Consider the following 20,030-nt stretch of genomic DNA (forward strand, 5'->3'; position numbering starts at 1 on the left):
GTTTTATTTGCTGCCAGTTTATTTTTCTGCAAACTGATATATTCTCCCCCTGTCGATGCACTTCATCAATTCAAGTCCATGATTTCCTTTCCAGTGAGTGTCAACGGGCAGCTCGGTGAATTGATAAATTCTTTGTCCCTGGAAGAAGTTTTTTTCTTGGCTGATCATAGCGTCTTTAGTCTCTGTCCATGTTCAAGGCAACACCGTGATGAATGAGGGAAACTTCTCCATGACTGATCATTAGAGTGCTCCACCTCCTCTCGCCCGGGTAAAATTCTGCCGGAGCGCGCAGTGACTGAATGCTGATTACGTGATTCATGTGGGATGCAGTGTAAATACTGTTTACAGCTTAGTATTTTAAGGCTGGTGCAAGTTTTTGGATATTTTCTGCATTTCTGTGCTGCATGAAAGGAGCTATGGGGAGGGTCAACAGTCCCACAATGTAATAAATAATCACAAATTAATATTTATATAGCTCACAACTACAAAGAAGTAAATATAATTTATAATAGTTGTTTAAATGTGTCAATAGTTAAATATAAATGAAAATTAGTTTATATGTTTCGGTTATATACAGTATGATTTATTTCAAAGCTTACTTATAAAATTAATTACATCTTGCAGCACAGAATCCTGAAATAATAGTTACAGTAACTGTATTATTTATTTTTACTTTTATTCTTCCCTGTTCTGATAAAGCGCATCCGCTGTTGCTTTAGAGCTAACCTTAGATTAGATTAGCTTGTTTTTTCATTATTATTGATTGTGTATAATTCTGTCTTTGCCACTGTCAGACCTAGATTTCCCACTTGTCTGACAATGAGGGAATTTCCTATATTGTTCTCAGTTCTTAATACATAGTTACTATTTGTTTTTGTTCTTCTAAACTATATATATATATATATATATATATATATATATATATATATATATATATATATATATATATATATTTCTTTTTTTTGGACCAGTGTAATATCCATGAGTGTAAAATCACTCCGCCCCTCCATGTCCACAGCTCTCTATCCGTCTCTGTCAGGAGGACAGATTAGTTGGACTACACTGCCCTGTTTCTAACATAAGGCTGAAATAAACGTAACCTTTATATTGCTAGCTAGGTGCAGGCTGCCTTACATGAATGCACTTCTAGTTTTAGACATTACAGTCAGGCAGTCTTGTAGACAGCTCAGGGGTCCTATCAGGTACTGACACAGTGTACCGTAATGCTCCATATTAGGGCTGTACGATAATTCAATAAGATAGACATATATCGATGATAGAAAAAAAAGGTCAGTAAAAGTTCAGTAGAATAACAATTTTCCTTCCTTTTGCATTCTAGCCTATCATGTAGGTTAATATTATATCATTACATCCTCCCAACCAATCACAAACGCAGACCCAGGAATGCTCCATCACCAAGTTCCGCCCCCTTCAGAGAGTTCAGGAAGCATGTATTCTTTCTTTTTTTAAAACGTGCAGTTTTGGTAAAAAGTTGGTTGAATGAAAGGTTGAGTTTGAATTCAGTTTTTTTATGTAAATATAAGTCGCTAAGCAACAGCACAAAATGGCCAGGGCTGCACTTAAAATATATGTTTTCAATTTGTTGATAATTATTGATATTGATCAATAGGATTTCTGTTTTATCAATATGCTTTTTTCTATATCATCCAGCCCTACTGAGTGGAGCGGCTTTGTTGCTAACCAAAGTCATACTTACACATTTTAACAGATTTTTGAGCACATTGTACCACATAAATCAGTCAGTAAACACTACGCTAATCATATATAAGGCACACCATACATCTTTTAGAAAATTTAAGGATTTTAACTGCATCTTATAGTCCAAAAATATGGTCTATTACTATGTAATAATGTAGCCCTGAGAATTAAAAATGTTATATTTTAACAAAGAAAACCAGTTAAAATTCAGTGTTGATGTTAAGCAAAGCAAATAAAAAGTGTTAAAGTTCAATATTCCATTTTATTTTAATCTGGTGCATTAAGTATGACAAACACCAGTTTTAGTCCAAAGCCCTCATTCTCCTCAGCAGGTAGCGTCTGCTCCGACCCTTCCTGGAAGGAGCCTCCGTGTCGTGACTCCAGTCCAGTTTATTGTTCAGGTGAACACCTCGGTACTTATGAGAGTCCACCATCTCACAGGATACTTACCTGTGTCTGAAAAGAGGAGCCAGTATTACCCTTGAAGAGCCAAGTGGTGAGGCTGCTACACATCTGTGCCCTCCTATTCTACCATTTCTAACTCTTTCTTCCCAATTAAAGCACATGCAATGCTTTAGTTTCTGACATAAATTCAAGATTTTCAAGAGAATTTCAGCCTCATAGCGCCCTGATATTGACCCGACCCACCGTCTTAAAACAGGCTCTTAAAAGGTTCTACTTTGTACTGTTTTATATTTTTATTACATCTTTAAGAGCCGAGCTGCTTTTTCTTGTTACTTATTCTGTGCCTCTGTTTTTTGTGTGTTTAGTCTCCCAGCGTGGAGCCATAACGCATTAAATTCTGCAGGAGAAGAGAAAAAAAAAACAAAAAAAAACAGAAAGCAGAAATACAGTGAGGTTTGACAGGAACAAAATTGAATGCCTCTGAAAACATAACTCCAATGAGCGTGCTTGCCTGTTTCTGGTTCCTTTTGTCCGCCGCGTGTCCTTCAGAAGGTATTCAGGTGTATTTGTGTCGCCGTGTTGTTGCCATAAAACAATACGTGTGTGTAGGTCTGAGAATAATATGAAGCTGTTTGACTGTGCTGCATTTGTGTTTTACTGCCTGCAGCTATAAAAGCCTGAGATTTCATTTTTCCTTCCCTCCAGTTTTGCACTCGCCCTCTTTTAAACATACATGCAGCGAGAATATTGCGTCTGGGAACAATCGAGCCTTCTGTGCCGCGTCGCTTCCTTTGCCTGCATCTTCTTTGCTTCCTAGGTTGCTTTTTGGAAATTATACAAGTATGTCTCTGGTCAAAGAAAGATTCAGAGCAGCTTTTCTGAAAATTTCCTTCTTCTGTTAGTTACAACTACTAATCGGAGGTTTCCCACCTGTGAATACATTAAACAACTAATCCAGGATCAGGAATTTTATGCTGAAGCTTTGAAGAGCCTGTTATTCTTGACACATAATTATAAAACTAGAGATGCTCTCAGTGCCGTTTCCAGACCCATTTTTTCTCAGAGCAGTGAATGACAACATGCAGAATTGTAATTTTTTAATTTCTGGCGACCTGTTCTAACCTGACAACAGCCAGCTGTATGTATCGCTCCGCCTAGCTCCACTCACATACATCTGGGACACGGCTCATTGAAAATGATTTCCCCAACCAAATTTTTGGTCTGGCCAATCAGGACGCAGGGCGGGTGTTTCATGGATGTGACGTAGTGGAGAAGCCACCGTGAGATTCCAACAACAATGGCGGCTCGCATCGAGGAAGCAAGCGTTAGCATTGATGCTGCTATTTCCTCCGTGTTGTCCAATCTATCTGATATTGTTTCATTAAAAGAACATCAGAGAACGGCTCTGAAGGCTTTTGTTGGTGGAAACCATGTTTTCACCCTTCTCCCGACCGGATTTGGCAAGTTTTGTTGTCCGGGGCGCGTACGCGGGGCGCTCGGGGTTAGCGCTAACCGGGGTTAGCGGTTAGCGCTAACCCCGAGCTCGGGGTTAGCGCTAACCGCTAACCCCGACTCGCGGAGCGGGGGGGGGGGGGGGGGGGGGGGTGTGGATGACTTTTTTTTTTTCCGGCGTCGGTCTCATCAGCGTCACGGGTTAGCTTCGGTGTGACTGGTTGAAATAGCACGTTGATAAAGATGACAGACAAGTGGCTTATCCAATCATATGCAAGGAGTTTTGATAAGGCCCAGCCTTCAGTAAAGGCAATGCCTATGGCCGTGTCCCAGATGTATGTGAGTGGAGCTAGGCGGAGCGACATACATCTGGCTGTTGTCAGGTTAGACCTGTTCTGCCTCTCAGCGAATGACTGCTGAAGATACTGCTAAATACTTTATTCATCCATCCATACTTGTCTCTGGCCACTTTATTAAATTTGTGCTAAGAGGAATTAAGGTCCAACTCAATACATCTGTTCATCCTCCATCCATCTCACAATCTGTGGTTGTTGCAGGTTTCATTTTTAAACTACTACCTGGGTTTAAATGTGTGCAGTAAACCTAAAATAAGCTATTTATACTAGTCTGAAAACGGACTGGGCACTCTGCTAATTTTAATTTGGATAAATATAACATTTTGAGAATTCAATTAGTAATTAAATACGATTTTAAAAGCTTTCTTTGATTGCATATTGAATAATAATATTTAGCTGTGTGGTTTTCACATTTATGTATAAAACAAGTCAGTAGAATGGCTCAAGATTTAAGGGACATACTTTCTTTTCTACAGGTTACTGGTCAGAAATGTTATTTTTAAAAGCAGATCAGGAAAAATAAACTAATATACAGGAGGGTCTGTTTAAATGTTTATTGCAGGGTTTTGAAAAAAAAATACAAATCTGTAATAGGAAAGCAGTAATATGATGCTCTGTTCTCACTTCTAAAAGAAAAAAAAAACAGGTTTTCATATGATAACTGAAAATAGTCACTGCAAAAAGAGAACTAAAAGTAAGTAAATTTTTCTTGAAATGGGTGCATTTTTTCTTGATTTGAGCAGTTAAATAAGATGATTTGCCAATGGAATGAGATTTTTGCACTTAAAGTAGGAACAATTCATCTCAATCATAATTTTTCAAGTGCAGAATATTTAAATATCTTATTTTATGGGTAGAACTACTAATCCCATTGGCAAAAAAGTCGTATTTATCCGCTCAAATCAATGAAAAATAGACTAATTTTTTGAAAATTTTACTTACTTTTAATTCCCTTTTTGCAGTGTAGTCATGACGTTATCTTTCTGTTTTTGTTTGACATCAAATCTGAAGTTTAAGGTTCCATCTCAACTTTATGATGACTAACTGATGATTTAGTAATCAAAAGTTGTCCACAACAAAACTAAAACCTACTTTTTACAACTGATATCTATTATTCGTAAAACAGAAGACCTGAATGTTATAGTTGAATATTTTCTCCAATTTTTGCATAGATTTTTTTTTTTCCTGGTTCATGATTTACACTGGAAATCAGAAACCACATTATTTGACCCGTTTGAGCAGAACTAACAAGATTTATAATTTCCCGGCTGGAAAATATTTGACAAAATATTGAAGCTCTGGCAGAAAACTGAATTCATATTAACCAGTTAATTCTGCAGTGATCTGATAAACATTTACAACTGATATGTGAATTTGTGTGAACTGTTTGTGCTTTTTAGGTTCTTAGTTAATAGAGGAATTAAATGAAAAGCTTTTAACCACAGAAAACATTTACTCTTAGAACATAAATCACAATCCCAGCATGTTTTTTGCGTTTCCAACACAGTGTCTGGTGTGTGTTCTCCTTCTCCAGGTGGAATGTGGTGGGCATCCAGGGCTCGTTGATGAGCTACTTCACTGAGCCCATCTACTTCTCCAGCATCATCCTGGGCAGCCTTTACCACGCCGACCACCTCTCCAGGGCCATGTACCAGCGCATTGCCGACATCGAGGACCTGCCTCAGCAGTTCACCCTCAACCGGCCTCTCCTCAGCGGTAAGAGCCCTCGCTGGAATGAAACACAGGATAAGAAGAGGAAGGGACTCGCCGGTTAGCCGAGATATTTTAAATTCCCAGCCTTATTGCGTGGTCACGTTCACAATTTCAAAAGATTAAAAAAAAAAACACCGTGCGATGTCACCTTTTTAAACTTTGAGAATCCAGTGTAAGCTCTCCAAACGTCAGGCGGATAGATTTTAATTCTGGGTAGTAAACACATTTCTTCACCTCCTGGGTCAGTCCAGGAGGAAAGGAGGACAGGAGGAGCTCTCCTTCTTTGTTTGATCTAAGCTGACATTTACCTTTCTGCTGAGGAATTTGAATAGCTTTAACATTTTGTATAAATATTCAACAGTGGCTTGACCTTTTAAAAAGCCATTTCTGTTTTTCTTTTACTTTTTGTTTTTTTTATTTAGAACATTGAATTTTTCTTTTTTTTTTTGCTTCTACTTTTCATTGTTTCCTTTTAAGATAGCTAAAATATATCATTAGTATATTAGACAAGCAATAGTGAAAAAGTCACATAACATTATCTGTCTGAAATTAGCAGGTGTGATCGTGGTCAACACTTCTTTTGCTTAATATCAGTTCAGCTAAGTAAAATATAAACTCTGGTTATATCCAGAATTAGTGTGAAATAACATCTTAAAATATACAGAACATTTACGGTGTGAATAAACTTAAATCATATAAGGTTTAAATTAATTTATGTATACATTCCTACGTTGTTTTCAATTTTATTTTGAGAAATGGTATTTGTTTCTCAGATTTAACCAACCTCTCCTTCTGAAAGAGAATGAATGCATGAATGAATGATGAAGGAATGAATGCATTAATGAATGATGAGGGAATGAATGCAGGAATGAACGGTGAAGGAATGAAAGCATGAATGAACGATGAAGGAATTAATCCATGAATGAACGATGAAGGAATTAATCCATGAATGTACGGTGAAGGAATGAAAGCATGGATGAATGGTGAAGGAATGAATGCATAAATGAACGTGAAGGAATTAATGCATGAATGAATGGTGAAGGAATGAATGCATGAATGAACGGTGAAGGAATTAATCCATGAATGAACGATGAAGGAATTAATCCATGAATGTACGGTGAAGGAATGAAAGCATGGATGAATGGTGAAGGAATGAATGCATAAATGAACGTGAAGGAATTAATGCATGAATGTACAGTGAAGGAATTAATGCATGAATGAATGGTGAAGGAATGAATGCATGAATGAACGGTGAAGGAATTAATCCATGAATGAACGATGAAGGAATTAATCCATGAATGAACGATGAAGGAATTAATCCATGAATGTACGGTGAAGGAATTAATGCATGAATGAACGGTGAAGGAATGAATGCATAAATGAACGGTAAAGGAATGAATGCATAAATGAACGTGAAGGAATTAATGCAGAAATGAATGTGAAGGAATGAATGCGTGAATGAACGGTGAAGATATTAATCTGTGAATGAACAGTTAAGGAATGAATGCATGAATAAACGGTGAAGGAATGAATGCATGAATGAACGGTGTAGGAATGAATGCATGAATGAATGAATGCATGAATGAACGGTGTAGGAATGACTGCTGTGCTCTGTGTCGCCTCACGGGAACGAATCTGCAGCCTAATTTTGTTTAAGTTCACACCCTAAAACCGGCACCAAAACGGATCCTAAAGAGCCATTGTAAGATAAAGAAATGTCCAACCTTCCCTGCTCTTTGGCCATTGAGCTCTCTTAAAAACCACTCAGACGTCATGATCCTTCTTTGTTTTGATCCCGAACGGCGTTAGGGGACGGCGGTCTTTCTGCTTCCTGGATTTGACTTGCCGTTCCCCGTGCTCGTCTGCTCCCCCACCGTGGTTCCCCTCTAGAGGAGATAATAGTCTGGGGTTATTAACCTTTTCCGCTTTAGAGACTTTTTAGCGGTGAAGGGCTGTGGCCTTAGAGCAGCGAGGATTTCATCCGCTGTAAATCATTTTCTGCCAAAAGTGCTGCCAAACGGAACCAAGGAGCTTAATGCGCTTTCACACATACACGCACACACCAAAGCGAGCAGGACACAGGGATTTATGGCATCCATATATCTCCCATTTATGTTTGAGATACAGCGGAGGCCAAAGCCCTGTTGTGTTTTGGAAGAGTTCAAGCCCCGTCCTCAGAGTCCCCCGCCGAGGTTGGATAGCATCATTTCTCTCCACCGCGTTAGATCGTATCATATAAAGAAAGGGGGGAAAAAATGCTGTTAAAAGACATCAGCGCTGTAGGAAGTTCTGTCTTAAATAAGCCGCTTCTGTGTCTGGATGCCTTTTTTTCATCAAAGGTAGTAGGAGGTGGTGTTAACACTCTTCATTTCATTTTTTTTTTTAATATGTTCTAAGCTGTGAAGGTGCACAGACATGTTTTTGTTAACATTACCAACTTCTTGTGTGGGATTCCAAGGGATAAGCAACGCTGAGGCCAGGCAGCCGGGCAAGGCACCAAACTTCAGCGTGAACTGGACGGTGGGCGACCAGGCGCTGGAGGTGATCAACGCCACGACGGGGAAGGACGATATGGGCCGCCCTTCAAGACTCTGCAAACACGCCCTTTACAGCCGCTGGGTGCGCCTGCACACCAAGGTACTGAACAGAACTTATGAAAAGTATTATACTACCTTTTCACATATGTCCTCTGATACCCTTAAATGTGTTTCTTTTGCTTCTGTACACGTGCATTTGTTCTGTGAGGGGCTCGGTGGTTTATTAGAGAACGTTAGTGAACAAAAAGCATCAAGGAGACCCAGGAACACTGCAGCCAGGGGGAGGAATTTAAAGCAGGGTTAGTTATTAAAACAAGGTCACATCTTTAATCATCTCATAGTGCTGTTCAATCCAAAGATTCTTTATTGTCACCGCGTGCTACCGTGGTGACATTTGTTTTTGGCCACTCTGGCTAAGAATACACATAACAAAGAAACAGGCAATGAAGATTCAAAGTTGAAAATCCATTATCTGAGATTGTAGAGATAATTGGGCCTGTACCAAGAAGGAGCCTGGAGTCCTGCGGTAACGCTAGGGGAGCTGCAGAGATCCACAGCTAAGGGAGGAAAAGCTGTTGAGAGAACAGCTAATGGTTGTGCACTTTACAAATCTGGCTTTTATAGATGAGTGGCAAGAAGAAATCATCGAAAAAGCCATAGCAAGTGAGCACACAAATAGAAGAAGGTGATCTGGTCAGACTAAACTCTATAGTGCATAGCATATGTAGAGGGAAACATGGTGGTGGCAGCATAATGCTGCGGGAAGGCTTTTCTGTACCAGGCACAGGAAGCTGGCTTGAGTTGATGAGCAGATGGATGACTTTAGAGGCGACAAAAAGTTTAAACTTAGACAGAGCTTAATCTTACAACAGGACAGTCAAACTGAACAAACAGCCAGGCTACAGTGGAATAGATAGTTTAGATCAGAGTATATTCACATCTAGCAATGGCCTAGTCAAAGTCCACACATAAATCAAGCTTAGATTCTACACAAAGACTTGACATCTGATGTTCACAAACACTTTCCATCATATCTGACTTAGCTTGAGTTATTTAGCAAAGAATTATAACTAATAATAAAAAAAAGATTGCCGCCAAAAGTTTGACTCATGCGGGTTGAATTCAAATTTAAGCCACTCATTTCTTTATTTTGTGTCCAAATGCGGATGGTTTAAGGGTTGTGAATATGTTTGCAAGAGACGTTTTTACGTCTGGCCCTCCGATTACATCAACTCATTTGTTATATTGACTATGAATAAAGAGCCTGTTTGAACCACTGAGCTATATAATACACTGGAGTGCTAAAAGCCCGCTGTTTGAACGAGTCACTTTGAAGCCACCAGCCGCCATATTGGTACTCCCTATTTCCCCCCAGTAACTAGGGAATATGTGTGCTACTTTTATGTTATATTCTAAAACTGTCAAGTACTGAGAAAGTCATGTGCTGAAATATTTTGCATATAAATATATAAATAACAATATACAAAAACATATATTTACATATATGTACATGTTTTTCGGCTAAATCAGCTCTCCAGTGTATTATATAGCTCAGTGGTTTGAACAGTAAATGCCTTCATAAAGACTTTCTCTATAAAAAATGTATTTATCGTAAAGCAGACGTCGTTTTTCTTGTGTCAATTTAAGTTATCTAATTTTCCGTCTGTCTGTTTTTTTTCTGCTCCCCCAGCTGTCATCCATCCTGCGGATAAAAGTGCCCAAGCCCAGCTCCTACCACGAGGCCAAGCAGGCGGCCATGGAGTACCACTCTGCTAAAAAGGCTCTCATCAAGGCCTTCCACAAGGCCGGCCTGGGGGCCTGGGTCAAAAAGCCCATCGAGCAAGACCAGTTCACCCTCAGCTCCTGATTGAGTCCGTGGACCAAATGGGGGCGGGGGGGGTTCCCAACGCACCAGCTCCTCCCTCCCTGCCTGACCCAGGCCGGAAAGCTTAAAGAGCAACCGGGCATTTTATTTTATTTCCGTCCCCATGTGTGAGCTACGCGCGTGCACTTTTCACCTGCGTGGTTTCACTAACTCTTCACAGCTCATCATTCCTCAGAGGACCTCCGCCTCATCTTATTTCTCATCTGTGATTTTAAGCCTATAATTTTGATTTGACTCATTCTTCTGTTTTTAAACTGGAACCATTGTTGGCATTTTTTTGTTTTTCCCAATCACCCAGTTGTTTGTTTTCAGGACAAAAATCGTGAACCTTATGCTGTAGATGTGGGAAAAAAAAGGTGGCTATTACACAGTTTTTTTTTTCTTTTTGCGAAATGAGTGTAGCCATCTAAGGGTAAAATGTAGCATAGAGAATTTTTTTTATTGACTAAAACCGATGTGTATGGACCTAAAGATATATACTTGCTAAAATCGAAAACGGTGATCTTTAATTTAATTATCATAAATCGTCAAGATGTAAATCTAGTTTCAAAAAGTGAAAATAATGTAGGTATAACATATAATGTGTGTTATATTGATGCGTACTTAGCCCCTTTTATTAAAGGTGAAAATGTTCTAAAACAATGTCGCCCTGTTTGATTGACTCACAACAGAAAAAGATTCTGGACAGGTGTGACTGCAGTTTAACACTCATTTTACGTTTTATGATTTTATTTTATTTTTCTCATTCATGTATTCATTAATTTGATCTCAAAGGTGTTTCCCGTCACTGTCACTTCATACTTGAACATCCGGATGGGTCAAATTGGACTCCTCCCCCTTGCCTGGGTCCCGGGACGAAGCTTTAGGAGGCGCTGCACGTTGTATTTTTATTCCTTGATTTATTTATTTTTCTTTTTGAATCCATGGCTTTGCATGGAAACTGAACTGGGAGGCTTGCCGAGCAGAAAACAAGGCGACGAGGAACTCTATGCGTCAATGATTTTGAATGAATGCCAGCAACCTTCTCCACAGGCAGCTTTGAATCTTTGTCTCTATTTTCTAAATTTCTTGTGATTGATTGAATGATTTGGGGTTCGAGAGAGGAGGGGTTTCTTTTCTTCTTCTTCTTGTTTTTTTTTTTTTTTAAGTTCATTTTCTGTGTTCCCTTATCAGAAAAGAAATATTGGGGATGAAACTGCTGCGAGAACAGCGACAGTGCAACAAACTTCTCAGACCTTGTATTTACACCACGGAGCCCCGTGACAGCTGTCAGATCAGATAATAGTAGATGTCCTGTAGCACACATGGTACAATGTATGAAGCTAGATTCAAGATCTGCCACATTAAGCCCATCTGTGGTGGCTGTGATGCAAGCATGTCGCAAATCTCCACACCATTGTCCTTGGAAGCACCCTCACAAGACCGTGCATGAACAGACTCAGAAGCTGTACGCTAAAACTTGATGCCAGTAGTTTCCAACCAAATGTACAGTTTTACAATTTGATGTTCGGCCTCCTGTATTAACAGCCCTCTGTGTATTAACTCCTGTTCACCGTGAGTCGGTACGCTCCCATGTTTTAAACTGGTCAGTGAAGATGCATTTCTAAGAAACTTCAGTCAATTCCTGTTTCCAGCTGTAGGAAAAAAAAAAAATAATAATAATGTTTGCGTGTGAAATTCGTGTGTGCTCAGGTGTCTTTCAGCATACTCAGTTAAATTTTCACCAAAGATGTAGATTATCACGTGTTTCTCCCCAGTGTTTTCTTCTAAGCGCCTGTTTTCTAATAGGTGGACATTATTTCGACATTTGCCCTTTACTGGCTTTTTCTTTCTTTTTTTCTTTTTTGTGACTCTGCACAATGTTCTTGTGTTTTGTGCAACAACAACAACAAAAAAAGACACAGTATGTTCCATATTGGGCAGAAAAAGTCAGGCTTCTTTAGTGCAAATGTAGCTGTCAGCAACCACCGTGCATTTTGTGACCTGCAATCATAACTGTTGCAATATACTTATTGTATATAAATAAGGAACAGCAACTGGCAAATTTTCCCTCTGTGAAAACCTTTTGGATCACTCCTTCGTCAGTGGGAATGTGAAGATGTTACTGTTCCTATATATGAGTTTGTGACTCACCGGCTACAGCCGCTGTACAGCATGGCACCAACACTTCCAGAGTCGACATGATTCATCCCCATTGTAGCAAGACCGACACAGCAGGAAGGAAAAAAGCAGCACTGTTACATTTCTCCTCCACCAGCTAGCACTTTTGATGTCATTTACAGTTGTTCGTGTCTGCTTGGTTTAATTTCATTTTTAAGCTATTATACGAAAAACAGAGCTGTGTTCAAAATGTTCACTTACTCTTTATTGCATTAACTGTATAGAAAAACTGAACGGTGGACAGATGTAGCCAGCTTTTTTTTTACTTTGCAAACATAAATTCTGCTGTCATTTGTAAATACGTCTATTCCCTGTTACATATTGCATAAACAAACACCAGCAGCAAACATGGTAATATATTAAATGATTTATTTTATTTATTTATTTTTGCTGAAAATAAAACAAAAGTTAGCATTAGCATGCTAACTTAAGTTTTATCGTTGTTGGTCGATCAAGGCACCATAGATTTTGTTTGGTTTAATGTACACTATTGCCACTGTACTGATATATTTTTATATATCATTTTACATAGGGGAAGGGAAGTGACTGTTAGTTAGCTGTGGATGTTAACAGTAGCATGCTAACATTAACGTTACCACGCTCGGTTAGCTAAAGCTACAATATATTAGAATGGAAGTAGATTCACTACTTTTACTGTATGATGTCAAATTTTTAGTGCACTATGGAGTGAATGTAAGTTATAGATAATTAGCTCTGGATGTTAAGATGTAACGCTGGAGTTAGTCACCAGCAACCCCCTCGACCCCATGAGGGATTAAGCGGGTCAGAAAATGGATGGATGGATGTTAACATGTTTGGAAAAGTATACAGCTTAAAGCCGTGCAGTTTTCCAAAGTTTATAAAACTTCATGTTGACAGTGGTCAAACACTAGAAACTCTGATCTTAACATGGACTTTTCAACAAAAGGAGGAAAGCTGTTATTTGCAAATGCAGTTTCCTAATTAGCTTTGTGTGCTAACATACAAAGCTAACACTGTCCTAAATTTGTGTTTCTTGGTTAGCTTACAACACTACATTGTGACTAATGTAATGTACACCACTTTTACTGTCACATTAACTGTATTTAATGCTAACACTAACATGCTAAAGAGAATTTCACTCTGCCGTTTTCAGACTCAAGTCAAAAACTATGCCTCCATTATTTTCTATAAAAGAAACCACTGCAGCGGTTGACTCAAAGGCTTGGGGCCCAGCAATCCTTTTTGCAACATGTTCTATTCAGGAGACTTTGTACTTCAGCATCGGATAGAAATGTAAATGCAACTATGTTCTGTCTCCCACTGCTGCTCTCTTTCTGTGCTGCTTAGGTTGTTTTTCTGGTGAGAAAATTAGTTCAAAATTGACAAGGGCAGATTCATTTTTTGAGGTTGAAAAAATATCCAGCCATATATGGCCAACTATCTCACTCTAAAAGAAAATTGCAATTAAAGATATCACCTGGTTATCAATCTCTAAAATGACTGGCAGCTGTGGTAAGAAATCAAGAATAAGGGAAGTTATAAAGAAGAAATGCTAATTTAAGTTGTTTATAAGATTCAAAGAGGGAGTATTTTGCACTATCAAATTCCTTTTAGTACAGTAAGTAATTTATTTGTTTCTTAAGTTAGGCTATGCCACAAGGTGTTCCAACAATAACATGTTGAACAATAACCATCAGCTCTTTAAGTACTTTGGTAGCTGAATTCCAGAACACATTATTGTGGATGTAAAGTTAATTAAGTGAGTATTTTTAAAGTGCTGGTGGAGTTTTCACTTGTGAAACAAACTGACCAACCCAACATTGTTTTATGAACAGTGAACCTTTACCTACCGTTACCTTTTGGAGTTTATAAATATATTGTACCTCACCTCTCACAGGCACTAGTCCCCCTACAAGGGACCATGCAAGGATAAGCGGATCTAGAGCATGGATGGTTGAATTGAAATTAGCTTGTGTGGATGTTTAGCATGCTAATGTTAGCATAGGTATGCTAACATTCAATGCTAATTAACACAATTTTCATCTAGGCTACAGTAGGGTGACCACACGTCCCTGTTGTGGATGACCTTCGCCTGGTAAAAGTTTCCCCAGAAATGTCCCTGATTTTAATGTTTATGAATAAGGGGAAAAAAGTTGTATATAGCTATATAGCTATTACCTGGTCCTGCGCTTCCACCCTCCCGTCAACATAGCGGGTTGACCAAAATCAACACCCCACCCTCCCTAAATTGTGGGCTAAACTGATGATGCCATGTACCACCTCTGCTCACTCTGTAGTGGTTAAACTTTGTATTAATTAGCTGTGAATGTTAGAATGTTAGCCTTGATGCGCTTTGTCAGCCCAGGTCGTACGGCATTGTGGTCTATTTTGAACAATGTAGTGTACTGTATAGTAGACTAAAGTAAACAGTAGAAATTGTGTACAGCTTGTAAAAATTGCTGCCTTACTGTACAGTGGACTAATGGTGAATAAGTGAACAATTTGAACACAGCTCTGGGGTTAGCTGTAGAGTAAAAACAAAGAAAAGTCACGTCAAGTAACCCGAACTACAACCCCAGCCAGTAGGCCTACTCCATATGCAAGTTTGACATGTTTGATGTTTCTCTTCCCCTTTGTTTCTCCCAGTCTTTCTGTTAATATTTTAATTTGGTCTTTTTACAAAGCTGTCTGAGTATTTTTTCTTTTTCTTTTTGGTATATGCCCCGTTAAGATTGCCTGCTTCTAGAGTTTAGTTTTTTGACTGCACTAAAGATGTCAACTGATGATGTCATGATTTAAAGAAAAAAGAAAAAGTCTCCATTTACGGTTTGGATGGATTCAACTACTGGAGCAAGAATTGAACTGCTTCTGCTTAACCCCTTGCAAATCCCCGAAGACGGTCAGTGCAACCCTCCCCTTCGTGGTGGGGTTATGTTCTTTTGGTTTTGTTCAGTGAGCCCACATTTGGAGGCGTTTGCTCTTTCTGGGTCCAGTCGTCCAATGTGTGAATTCCTCCACCAACTCAAACCACAACCTTGCATGTACTACCAACACTGAAGCTGCACCTAGCATGAAGACAAACTTTAAGGACAATGTAGAAAAAAAAAAAAACAGCTATAGATAGTTATATGAAATCAAGAAAAAAAAAAGAATAAAGAAGTTCTTAGTTTACTTTTGATCTTTTGGTTGAGTTCATTTCTGATCATGTCTGCTGACTCTTCTTTCTGTGTCACAATTCAATGCGGCTGTCAACTTAATAGTCAAAGTGGAATAGGTTTTTAGTCCCTACCAGAAAAACTTACAAGACCTAAACAGATCACATATGAACATATCAATTTTACATGCCCGTCAAGGACAGGTACAGAACACTTTTTCTCTCAAGAAATCAAACAATAGCACACTCAGCAATGTCAACATTGGAGTTAACGGTTGCCTAAACTTAAGTTGCTGATGCTCTTGGCTGTCCCTAACATCGGTCTTGCCCATGTTGGTCCATAACAGGGCCAGTTCTGTTCTTAATGAACCGGAGTGTTTGTTAAAACTCTTAAAGGGTAGAGTCTGCAAATGTTCGGTTAGTTTCCCCAAGTACCTTTTTGAATACCTGTGCATGTGCAAGACGGTCTTACCTTCTTCTCCACTCTTCCTCTTCTTATAAACGTGAACGCGGTTTGCTTCTTGCAACTTTTAGCCATTTTCAAAGTCTACGGTGAGAGCAGCAGAGCTACAAAAAAACGGCTAACACCGCAGCTAACTGCTAAGCTAACCGGATACATAAACACTAGAAGTCCACATGCGTAGCCAGTAAGCCAAAACTAACAAGGAATAAGCACGCACTTATGATTGCCATGTGGGACAAGCAATAGATAACGTGATACCCCTTAAAAAAACAAATATGTTCATTAATCTTGCTCTGAAAAAGGACAATTTACATATAAGTGAATAGATTTTGATATATTTCATGAAAGATTTTCCTCCATTTTTGATGTGTTGATTTACTTCAGCAGAAAATGCTTTTCAAAAAACTTAACATCCTAAAAGGCACAGCAGGAGATATTTATTTTAGATGTTAAATAAATTATAACTTTTAGGCAATAAAGATTTACTTTAGATCAAGGTTGTATCGTATTAGCATGGTGTCGTCCTCTAGTAGTTTTCATATCTGTGTATGTAAATGAATGCTGAGTGATGGAAGGAGGGTTCACCAACGTTGGGCTTCAGCTTATGTTTGATTTAGTTGGTTACTCAGCAAGTTAAAATACAGATCATATATGCACTATTATTTTTTTCTTATATGTACTTGATAAATATATTAATATGAAAAATTAGAAACATTCAATGAATTAAAATTTAAATAGCATGCATAAATAACAAAAGTCACAATCATGACTTTTCAATTAAATACAGTTGTAGATGCCTTTTGAGCTATTTTATAGAAAGCTTGTCTTTTGCCCGGTGGGAAAAGTCATTCCAAAATCTAGCTGCCCTGTATCGCAATGAGAACTGACCTCTGGTGGACTGATATTAAGGAAGATGGAGCCCTGAACTCTGGTGAGTTGAGTAAAAATGATGCTGCAAGTAGTAATGGAAAACGTTGGTATATTCCCTTGACCTTTATAAGTCTTACGAACAAAAATATAAATTTTATATTTTATAGATGGTAAGACTCTGCTGGTCCAATAGTGGACCAGGCAGATGATGATGGTGTCATCGAGTTGCAATTCTAAAAATAAGTTTCTATAAAACCAGCTTCTTCTTTTTTTATAGAATTGTGGGAAAAGTACTTCCTTAACCTATCTTTCAATTTAGATACATAAGGGAATATCAAACTATAAGCAAACTCTTTACTGTGGTGTAATAAACAACCCTCTTTATTATACTTACAGAATTATGTATTTTCTTACAAACCCAATCAGTATGACCTTATAGTATAAAGCCCTAAACAACAGCTACACCAAGAAATGTTGTTGATACTTAGGGTATCTATATTGCATTAATAAAAATATATTACCTAAAAGTTACTTTTTACCACTGAAAATTATGAAATTAGATTTCTTTTTTTTAGATTGAAAGATACTTTATTTAATCTGAACCATGAGGAGTAGGCTCTCAAACAAATATTAGCTTCCTTCAGATATAAATCAAAATGTGAATGGGAGAGGACCAGAGTTGGATCATCAGATAAAATGACTGATAAAAGAATATTGGAGCCGGGCCAGCTGCCCCTGCGGCCGGCTCTGGTGCTGACAGTATCGTTTTCTGTGGTTGTTTTGCTGCAGGAGGGACTGGTGCACTTCCTGAAATAGACATTATGAGAAAAAAAATCTTAATCTGCAAAACATTCTTAATCTTTAAAACATCACCCAGGTGGTTCTAATCTTGAGAATCGGGTTTTATTTGGCTGTAAGCAGAAAATCATAATTTACAGAAACAAAGCTTTGAAAACATCGCTTAGACTGAGTTACTGAAATAAATGAACTTGTCAATAATATTCTGGTTTATTGAATATGACTGTGTACTTTCAGTTGTGACCTAGGGATTTCCATTTTTTTTACTGGACAGCAAAGACAGGGAAGGGTTAACTTCAATAAGATTCACATGGAGCTCCTTTTTTTCGTTAAAGGGGCCTGGTCACAAACACACACAAAAAAAAAATAATTTCCTTCTTCAAATAAATCAAAATACACCATGAATGTGTCCTGATAGTGTTTACTTAGTCTTTTTTGAGCCTGAAAAGTACTTTGCACCAGGTTCAGCAGACATAAACATTGTCGAGCCATCTGCCATCAAGCAACATGCAATTAATGCAAGAGCCAGAAGACCATCCTACAATGCTTCGCGGTAAATTGAGCTCACCATCGTCGAAGATCAATCTGACCTACAGGTAGGCTCCGAAATTAACACTCACCAGACGGCAGATGCTAATAAATTTTCCGTTTGGCGGGTAAATTTCAGAGGGCTAGCTGCCACATGGCGAGTAAATGTTTGTAACAAATATGGCGCGTTTTCATCATTTGGGTGGATGCTTCTTTATGTTCCTCTGCTGTCAACTACGTAATTTAGCCTGAGCTAAATGCTAGCGTTTAGCTCAGGCTAATCACGTAGCAGCATTATCTGGATATATTTAGCAGGAGTCAGTCAGAATTAATATTTTAATCGGTAAAAAAAATATGCTTGGCCGGTTGATTTTTACGTCTACCTGCCAACTTAGCAGATGAATCAGGAAGTGTATTTCGGACACTGCCTACAGGGTTAGGGTTACTTACGCTTTCTTTTCGAGGCTCAACTGGGCGTTGCCGAGTCGTTTGGCTCCATTACTTCTCCTTGTTTGCTTATTGCATGCATGCACAATATTGTGCGTCTGGTCATGTGGTCTTGTTAGGATAAATATACACATAAGCGCTTTGTTTACCAACAAATAGTGGCAAAACAAAGTTAAAACACCGAGATAATATGTACTAAGCCAACAGGGCAATCAGAGTGACCTATTGGCCCAGGCCCCTTTAAACATTAGAGATCAAACCATGTATTAGAAAGGTATCTGTTCTGCAATAAGCAATTTAGCAATAAATAAATAAATAAGCATAAGATGATATACAGGTATAATTAAAAAAACACAGTATTGTAGAAAAAATAACTTTCAGTAAACCATGATTATGGTTTACAGAGAGTGAAAATCCAAACTTCAGTGTCTCAGAAAGTTGGATAAATTAAATAAAAAGGTATGTTTTTAATTTGTATACATTAAATACTTGGTTGTAGCTCCTTTTGCATGAATTACTGCATCAATGCACTGTGATCACTGAGGTGATGGTCACTGGGCCAGCCGGCAGTGGGGACCAGTGGAAAATTAAATCATCATCTCCATAATCCTCGTCAGTAGAAGGAGCATAAAATAGTTTAGGTTGGATGGCTGTGAACTTCAGAAAACCCAGTAGACCAAAACTAGTAGAGGACGTGGCATCCCATGTCATCACTGACCGTGGAAACTTCACACTGGACTTTAAGCGACGTGGATTCTGTGCCTCTGCACGCTTCCTCCAGACTTTGGACCCTCATTTCCAAATTAAATGTAGAAATTACACTTATCTGAAAAGAGAACAACGGAGCAACAGTCCAGTTCCTTTTCTCCGTGGGCTAGGAAGGACTCTTCTAGCCCATGTGTAGGATTCATCTATGTGACGCAGCTCTTGAGCCACTGACTCCAGCCTCAGTCCACTCCTTGTGAAGCTCCCCCAAACTCTTGGAAGGATTTAGCATGACAACCAGCAAAATCCTACACCGTTTCCTACCACACTTTTTCCTTCCACTCAACTTTCATCAAATAATGCTTGGATGCAGCCTTCAGTGAACAACCAGCTTCATTAGCAAAGACTTTTTGTGGCTTCCCCTCCTCGTGGAGTTTGCCGGCGGTGACTGTCTCCTGGTCATCCTTAGCCTACTGATCCAGACTGAGACACCATTTAGAGGCTCAGACTCACCATTTTGAGTTAATCAGCTGATTAGGGTTTTCTAATATTTAACTTTTCCAAGATATTCAAATTTTCTGAGACACTGAATCTTGTTTTTTTCATCCTCTGAAGTGTATTTGCTAATTTGTTCACTTTGCTGCTGTTACTCCTCAGTTTTTCCACTGAGGGATATCAAAACGTGTATCTATTCAATATAGTAATGAACATCTGCTCACCTTGATTTCATTACCCTGTCACTCTGTTTACAGGAGAGATCTCTGATGGCATCGCCGGTTTAATTAGGCAAACAAGATTTTCCGTGTCCAAAATCAACTCAGCGTCCACCATCGCTGGAGCTACTCCTTTGTTCTTT

At 38.7% G+C, this 20,030-nt stretch overlaps 1 protein-coding gene across 3 annotated transcripts in view; it reads left to right on the plus strand.

The window, feature by feature from the left end:
• adarb1b (adenosine deaminase RNA specific B1b) overlaps nucleotides 1-14,464 on the plus strand; it is a 208,073-nt gene extending 193,609 nt beyond the window's left edge. For all 3 annotated transcript variants that reach the window (XM_036139598.1, XM_036139599.1, XM_036139597.1), the window contains 3 exons: nucleotides 5,467-5,648; nucleotides 8,104-8,282; nucleotides 9,873-14,464. In XM_036139598.1, coding sequence (XP_035995491.1) covers nucleotides 5,467-5,648; nucleotides 8,104-8,282; nucleotides 9,873-10,049 — 538 coding nt within the window. In that variant the 3' untranslated portion in view covers nucleotides 10,050-14,464. The remainder of the gene's footprint in view (nucleotides 1-5,466; nucleotides 5,649-8,103; nucleotides 8,283-9,872) is intronic.
• The last annotated feature ends 5,566 nt before the right edge of the window (nucleotides 14,465-20,030 follow it).

Source organism: Fundulus heteroclitus, chromosome 7 (genome assembly GCF_011125445.2).
Source record: "Fundulus heteroclitus isolate FHET01 chromosome 7, MU-UCD_Fhet_4.1, whole genome shotgun sequence".
Taxonomy (NCBI): domain Eukaryota; kingdom Metazoa; phylum Chordata; class Actinopteri; order Cyprinodontiformes; family Fundulidae; genus Fundulus; species Fundulus heteroclitus.